Genomic DNA, 8,335 nt, shown 5'->3' on the forward strand with positions numbered 1-8,335 from the left:
TATATATATTATATTATTACAATTGCAAGTATTACCTCTTTTATCAACTCTATTCTTAAATTAGATATGCACTCATAAAAAATATTTGTCCTACAGGAAATAATTGCATAAAGGAAGAAGAAGTACAATCATAAATACAGTTAAATACAAGGAAAAAGTAACGTTAAAGGAATACTTCAGCCCCAAAATTACCATTTATTCATGCCTTACATTGAATTCAAGAACAAAGAATCCAAAAACGGCAAATTGTTGATTAATTGAAATAAATGAGGACCACGTTATCAATGGCAAAACAGTATCAAAACTCTAACACAACTCATGCAGTATCCAAGTCTCATGTATCCAGTGGCATGCTCAGTACTTCCCAAATATGTTGCATTGCCTTGCCTCAGCCCTTTCTGACGGATAAGTGAAACTTATCAATGCTTTCACTTTTCGTTCCAGTCAAAAATGGCTGAGGCAAGGCAATGCAACGCACTTGGGAGGCACTAACCTACGACTGGATACATGAGACTTGGATTATTCTACATGAGTTTTGTTAGTAAACATATGTTTTGATATAGTTTTGTCAAAGGTGGTCCTCGTTTACTTTAATTAATCCACAACGTTTGCTGTTTTTTGGATACGTTAACAGAAGGCATGCAAGACAAACAAAGTTTCTTCACATTTCTTCTTCATTCAAGGTCACACAGCATGACTGAAGATATAGAAATTATCATTTTGTGGGTGAGGTATTCCTTTAAACAACAGCTCAAGTTCAAAGGTTTTGAGGCTCGCCTCCCAGCAGCAGGGGGAGAAATTGTGCAGTTTGACGGCCACAGAATCAAAGCACGTCCTGTAGAATTCAACAGGATGGCAATGGCATGCAGGGGGTGAGAGGCATTGCCAATTATCTTCTGTAGTTTGACACACCTCTACAAGAGACTTAAGTTCAACTCACACAACAGAGCCAACTTTCCCAATAAGCTTGCTGATTCTAGGGTTGTCGGCTGCTCTCACCCTGAACATAATGATGGCCACCACAGAGGGGAAGAGTATCTGCAGCGTAGTTACTGCAAATGGCAAATGACCAGATCCTCCACAGAAAGTTAAGTTGGTACTCTTGTAGTGAGCAGTGGAGTTTCTTATCCAGTTCAGCTTGATGTTGAGCTGGAGGTGGTCCAGCCCACATCATTTGTCTGTATTCAGCCTCTTTCCCTGCTGGTGCGACCTACACGAACTAGCAAGCTGGGTCTAAAGGCAGAGATGTGAAGGTTGAACAAGAAGGGAAGCAGGTGAACACTTGTGATGCAGCTGTTACATACTGTGGCCGACCACTGGGATGAGTTTTAATCTATGACACTAAGAGGAGCATCCACCTGCATGTCTATTAGTAATTTAGAGCAGGTCAGGCAATGTGGCGTAAAACCAAACTAAAAATAAAACAAGAAAAGAAATGACATCCTCTCCCCCAATATCTACCGGGTAAACAAAGTGCAGGGGGTCCAGTGATGTCTTGACTTTTTCCCTCCAATTACCCCATGACTTGTTTAGTTGTTTGGTGTGTTTGGCAGAATGTTTTCCGCAGCACAGGGACTCCGTAGAGGTTCAGGTTCACTTTAGCTCCCTTAGGCCAGTGCCCTCAGGGCAGATGCAGCCGTGCCTGGACGGCCCTAAGCTGAGCTGACAACCGAGTCTATTCAGCTCTTCTCTGATCAACAGGCTTTAATGTCCTGGATGTTTTAAGCTCCAGAGTGCCATGAGATGATAGTGGAGGAGAATGCTCTAAAGGAGTACGGGGGGGCCTTATTAAACCTATTAAAAGTAGTTTCATTCCTTCACCCTCTTGACCCCGTCCATGTCTCCTGAAGTTGCTCGAAGTGCATTTGGAATAACAAGAAATATTACAAATGCAAATTGGACTTTTATGTCCTCAAGATACATGTAGATTAATGTTCCCTGTCACACAAAGTTAATTCTGCTCTCGTAGCAAAAGCTTAAATTTCACGGTAGAAAATCACCAAAACACTGTAAACAAAGTAAACAGATGGGTACCTCAGGACAGCTGCCGTGCCTTATTTTAATAATGGGGCATTTAAGGGTATTTATAAATGCTCTTTCAGTACATAATTACTTTCTCTTTGCCTTCTCCAGGTTCTCCATACAGGGATAAAGTGACCATTGCCATCCTTCAGCTGCAGGAGGAAGGGAAGCTGCACATGATGAAGGAGAAGTGGTGGAGAGGCAATGGCTGTCCAGAGGAGGACAACAAGGAGGCAAATGCTTTGGGTGTGGAGAACATTGGCGGTATCTTCATCGTCCTGGCGGCTGGTCTGGTTCTCTCTGTGTTTGTGGCTATCGGGGAGTTCATCTACAAGGCTCGCAGGAACGCCGACATAGAGGAGGTGAGTGAGGACCAGGAACTTCTGTTCTTAAAGCATCATTGAAGAAAGGATTAATTAATCGCAGGTTGTCTAAAACCACCAGTATTGCAAGACAAATAGTATTTATGCTAATTTATTCTCACAGATATTTTCACAGACTAAGGACAAGCAATGTTTTGTTTAATTTGCTTTGTCATATGCTAATTAATATTTTCAGACTATCAAAGTGCTTGTCAGATGTTGTTTGCTTGATCAAAATTAATTTAGTCAAAATCATATTTGCACTCGCTGGTGTTAACATCATGAAAGAGACTAGATGGATTTATGGCTTATCAGTATCTGACTGTCCCACACAGTAAACAGTGGGTTAAATATTGTAAAGAAGTGGTGGGTTTGCAGCTCCAGATGACAGAAAACTAAACCATTTATTCATGTAGCTTAACTCTTTCTCATGTGCCCAAAATGTGTCACATATGATTCATGTCACCAATATGTCATCAATACTGGATTAGGCCTGAACGTGTTACAAAATCAATACCATAAACATGATTAGTTTCTTTGCATTGCTTTTCTGTTTATTTCATTTTCTTCGTTTCTCTATCTTTACATGTCTGTTTTGATCTCTTTTGTGTTTTCTCCTCCATTCTTTTTTTTTTCCCATGCATGCTCGCGTCAGGCCTTTTGTTTCTTTTATGGGGTGCAGTCCCGTCAGTTCCAGCGGCGTGGCTCCACCTCCTCCTCTGGCACCTCCTTATCTACGGATCTGGAGAGTGGCAGGCTACTGGGGGATGACACAGAGTAGCCATGGCAGCACATTTACAACACATACACAGTCTAGACGATAGGTTTGTAACTAGGTGTCCTTCTGTCTGCCCCCTGCTGAAAATACCCCAGTATATCTGCACCTGTGTCAGCCAATCCCAATTACCATTACCATTTTACCTCCAGTGTCTGACCCTCGTGCTCACACTGCCTTGTCCTTTTTTTTCTCCTAATGGTTTGAACTGACTGTAATGGATTCCTTTTGTCCCAGGCCAGTGCTGAATCAGGACAAAGTTTAATAAGATAACTCTGAGGTTTTCTACCGCATAAGTGGGTGTATTCGGCAGTCATAGACTTCACTTTCTCAGGAACTAACAAGCTTGTTATATGAATGGGATACATGTCATCCTCATGCAGGCATTTCTGCTTCATAAGTGACCACCCCATCTTATTTGCATGCTCTTACTTTACAGCATGTAAGGAGCACTTTAAATGAAAGCCTGAAAATACAGACTTTAATTAGGAAAAACACCCAGGACATCTGGATGCTTATTATTTAAAGCTGCAAGTTACTATATAAAATGTGTGAGTAACCAGCATGTGTCCCTTTCAGCCCACATTTGTGAAAATTCAGGATAGGTTTCATAAATGTGACACTGAAGTTTATATAAACAGTGCAGAGCTCGACAGCGCTGCCCTGCTGTGTTCTCGCTTGCACTTAAGTATCCTTCCATCAAGTTTTGCATCATTCAATGAAGTCTCAGGAGGCATCTGTGTATACTTTAGAGGCAGACTCTGAATGCCTTTTGGGAAATCAAAAGATAGGAAAAGTTATTTGAATATTTTCCCCCTCATTAAGCTTGCTGGTAGACTGAAATTTAGGATAACAGTGATAGAACAACTTGTTTGAGTTAAGATGTCCCCCGACGCACATCCAAAGCAAAAAGCACAGTTGTAATTTCATAAATAACTTCTGCTGACCGCAGGACATTTTAACCGAGGTAATGATGGATGCTGGATCACAGAGGAATACTGACTTTCAAGGTCTCCCCTGCTCCCCTGGACTGACCTTCATCTCTCTCCAAAATGAAGCAAAACTCTGCGAGAAAATATTCAGTTAGTCATGGCAAATATTACCCACAGCAAAGAGGAATTATTCATACTTTCATTCAAGGGGAACTACGCCCATTTTTTAATATTCATACATGTGATTCCTGTGATCCATAACAGTCCAGAAATATTAGTAAACATGAACAACTTGCTCCCAAATCCAAAAACTAGAGTGCTAAAACTCAAACGTGATTATAAAGTGTGGAACTGCTCCACAGTGAATTGGGGCAGATGTTCTAGATCAGTGGTTTCCAACTGGTGGGTTGTGGTCCAAAAGTTGGTCACAGGTCCATTCTGAATGGACTGCATTCAGTACTTACATATTTTGAAATACAGTAAATTTCCAGCACTTAAGTATGACGCTTAATTAATTAAACTGTGTGGACCTTAAACTAATGACTAAGGAGAAATCTGGACCCCGTGGCTGGACCAGTTGGGAAACACTGTTCTAGATGACACTGAGAGCACCAAGGGAAATGTTCTGAGTATATGGGTACATCTTCTCTTTCAGCGCTGAGAACACGTTCACAAAGTTCATTTGGGTGTAAAAAACAACAACATCAGGCTCCCATTCATTGTCTATTGAGCAGCTCCAGACTGTATAACCTATGACATTACAAAATTGAGATTTACATCTCTGGTTTCTGGCTTTGAGAGAGAGTAGCTCATGCTCCCAAATACTGACTGATTAATCAGTAATTCAGGTGGTGTTCTACTTTAAAGGATGTAAAATCAGTGCACATTATACAGTTATGTAGACCCCTATATAAATAAATAATACATCTTTTTGAAAAAGACTAGAATTAACAATGAGTTTGATTGTTATTGTGTCCAAAGGTGACTCTCAAATACCGACAATGGCGGCAAGAATAACTAATTGTAGGACATTACGAGTAAATTAATTCAAAATGTCATACTTGATTAAGTTCAAATTGGATAACTCAGTAGGTTTTTAGGTTTTTACAGCATTGTACCCAGCCCAAAAAATACATGAATTGAGTCTGCGGTTTTTACTCTCTCACTCCTCGTCTTTAGAGATTGGCACCAGGTAGGTTTTCTCCACTGATACAGAGTGTTACTGGAATTCGTGGGAAACCCTGCAGGAAGCCACATTCGTTTGAGAAGCCTTAGGCAAAGCCTGGGGATGAAAGAAGACCTTCTATGGTCCTTGGATGCAAAGACCAACACATAAAAAAGGGGATGACTCTGTGCCGTGAATGATAATTTGCAAAATAAATTTAGCGAGCACCCCCTCTGGAGGAGAGCAAAATAAAAGGCAAATAAACATGATCGAAGATTAATGAGTTCAATGCGATGTATTATTCTGCGGAATCAAATAAGCCGGAGGCTTCTCATTTCAGATGGCCCTCACTTTGATAATTTCAAATAATTACCATATTATGAATTCATAGCTCCCTGCATTAGGATGTTGCACAGCACACATTGTCCTTCATCTCCTCTCTGTGTAATTGGATTTTATGATGAGACAACAGAGTTTACAAGTCTTTTACAACTCTTCTGTATTGATTTATGTTTTATGTGCGTTTTGTCATTTCTGGTGTTTGCCTGGGCAGACTCTAAAGCTGACCTGCAGTAATTGGCTGTCTGCTCCCATTCAGCTGCAGGCGAGCTCCTAGAATCCACTGCTAACTAATTAACTGTCATTGACTTAGGTTTTAACTTAGAATAGCTGTTAATTAAATGCTGTATCCAGTAGTTGATCCAGTAATGCAGCAGCAGTATTTTTTTTTTTGATATAAGCACATTCACAGAGTCTTTAAACCTATGGCCAAAGTTGATAAAAGTCATTACGACTTTATTGGAAATCAGCTTTATTGGTGTCTCAACCCAGGCCTTTAATTGTCATTCTCTTTGGTAGTGTGTGTCTTTTAGTGCCCTGATGGAGGAGTTGGGTATCTCCCTGCAGTGTTACAAAGGCGCCCGGAGGAGGTCACGACCCCATAGCGGAACAAGGACAGCTTGTGTCCTCTGTCAACCCAAACTCACTGCAAAGAGGGAGGGAGCGAGACGGGACTCCAGCACGTGAGCCTTGGATCTAAACACTGACGGGACTTAGATCAGAGACTGCTGTTTGATCGCTCTCCACTTTGTTTGCAGGCCATTGAATGATATGACGTTGTTTCCTCATCACCCCTGTCTTTTATGTGTCTGGATAATACATTAATCGTTTTACTGTAGATGTAGTTTACAAAGTCTTGGCCTTGTATCAACATTAATGATGTTAAAACAGGTGACGACTAGAAGAATGAAAGCGCTTTCATCGTGTAAAAACCATTGCTGTTCCCTCATGGCTGTAGTTCATTGTTCTGAGCAGTCTGCAGAGTTGAATCTGCACACTTTATCGATACTCCCAGTGTGTAAATGTATGACAACTTCACGGATTTTCAGAGTAAAAAGATTTTTGCATTTTTTAAACCGTTGTCCAATTTGCTGTTGTTGTTGTTTATGCTTGGCAGCGGTGTGTGTGTGTGTGTGTGTGTGTGCGCGCATGGTTCTTTGTGAGGCTACTGGCAGGCGGCAAAGTAGCTTCAGAGCGGATTGCTGAGCCAACTCTGGCCAGTGAAAAGAGATAAGGACCTCTAAGGAAAGTCAGGAACACACCTGCTGTTTTATACCCTTCAAGCACCAAAATCACAGACAGCAACCTGCCACCCCCCTCCCCAGTGCACGCACGCACGCACGCACGCACACACACACACGCGCACACATCTACACACACACACAGCCTCACAAATGCGTGCGATCATGAAATATTTCTGTCTGTGCATCAGAAAAAGGATATGATAACGGGGAGGAGGAAAGGAGAAAATGAGAAGCAGTTTTTTTAATGCATGAATTTCTCAGGAGGTCAAAGACAATTTCCTTGTTCCCCTGGGAGTAACAGTCTTGTTTTTCAATAAGTCAGTTTTCTTTCTTTTTGCAGTTGTCGAATTTGAAAGCCCGAGGGGGGATCTTGTCTCCCTGTATAGACAGTGAATCTCAATGGATGTGTGCATTTAAAAAAGTGTAAAGCCTCTCTTTAAATATTTTACAGTCTGCATGTTATATAGCTTACCCACCAGCAGATTTAAGGCACATTATGAATTATGATAAGAGAGGAAATTATGATCCTTTGACAAAACCATATCATTAAAGGGGCAGTTCACCCCAAAATCAAAAACGCACATTCTTCCTCTTACCTGTAGTGCTACTTCTCAATCTACAGTAGATTGTTTGAGTATGAGGTGCCAAGTGTTGAAGATATTGGCCGTAGAGATGTCTGCCTTCTCTCTAATATAATGAAACTAGATGGCACTCGGCTTGTGGTGCTCAAATCGGCAAAAAATACATTTGAAAAACTAAACAGCAATGTCTCTTTCTAGAAATTATGACCCGGCTACTCAAAATAATCCACAGACCTTGTTGTGAGCAATTTCTTATCGGAACTAATTTCTCTGTACCAAACTATTGCCATGCATGAAGGAAGTGCGTTCACTCATGGACAAGGTGTTCGTGCTCATGACAGCATGAGATGTAAACATTAATGGCACCCTCTGTGGCTGAGCTGTGACATTAACTAGCTCAGTGGTGCTAGGTGAGCTAGCAGTGGATGCACCCTTCCCTCTGCACGGTGATACGGTTGACGGGTGTAGTTTGGTGGGAAGAAAATAGTTCCCGCATGAAACTGCTCACAACAAGCTCTTTGGATTATGTTGAGTGACCTGGTCATGATTTCACTGTTAAGTTTTTCAGATGTACTTTTTTTGGTGCTTTGAGCACCACAAGTCAAGTGCCAATTAGTTCCATTTTACAGGGTCTCCACTGTCATGAAAAACCTTGAAATGTCATGGAATTTCACAGTCCCATTTCCAGGCCTGGAAAAGTCATGGAATTAGTAGAAATAATAGAAAGTTAAGTTTTGGAAAAGTCATGGCATTTTGTTGTGTGTCATGAAATGGTTACAGTATTCTTTTGTGGATAACCTCCCACGTATTGTAACATAACGGAAAATTAATTTTCTGTAGCTGTCGACATAACGTAGCTCTAATATGTGTCAATGTGTGACAGTGTTTGGTTTACCATCACTTTTTCCTCCCTGC

The 8,335-nt window shown here is 41.1% G+C and overlaps 1 protein-coding gene across 6 annotated transcripts in view; it reads left to right on the top strand.

The window, feature by feature from the left end:
- The window catches only part of grik1a (glutamate receptor, ionotropic, kainate 1a), a 43,680-nt gene extending 37,032 nt beyond the window's left edge, over nucleotides 1–6,648 (top strand). For 4 of the 6 annotated variants that reach the window (XM_050041251.1, XM_050041253.1, XM_050041256.1 and 1 more), the window contains 2 exons: nucleotides 2,134–2,384; nucleotides 6,115–6,648. In XM_050041251.1, coding sequence (XP_049897208.1) covers nucleotides 2,134–2,384; nucleotides 6,115–6,282 — 419 coding nt within the window. In that variant the 3' untranslated portion in view covers nucleotides 6,283–6,648. Of the gene's footprint in view, nucleotides 1–2,133; nucleotides 2,385–3,039; nucleotides 3,209–6,114 lie in introns of all 6 variants that reach the window. The other 2 variants (XM_050041252.1, XM_050041254.1) reach the window with 1 other exon arrangement.
- The last annotated feature ends 1,687 nt before the right edge of the window (nucleotides 6,649–8,335 follow it).

Source organism: Epinephelus moara, chromosome 3 (genome assembly GCF_006386435.1).
Source record: "Epinephelus moara isolate mb chromosome 3, YSFRI_EMoa_1.0, whole genome shotgun sequence".
NCBI classification, from domain to species: domain Eukaryota; kingdom Metazoa; phylum Chordata; class Actinopteri; order Perciformes; family Serranidae; genus Epinephelus; species Epinephelus moara.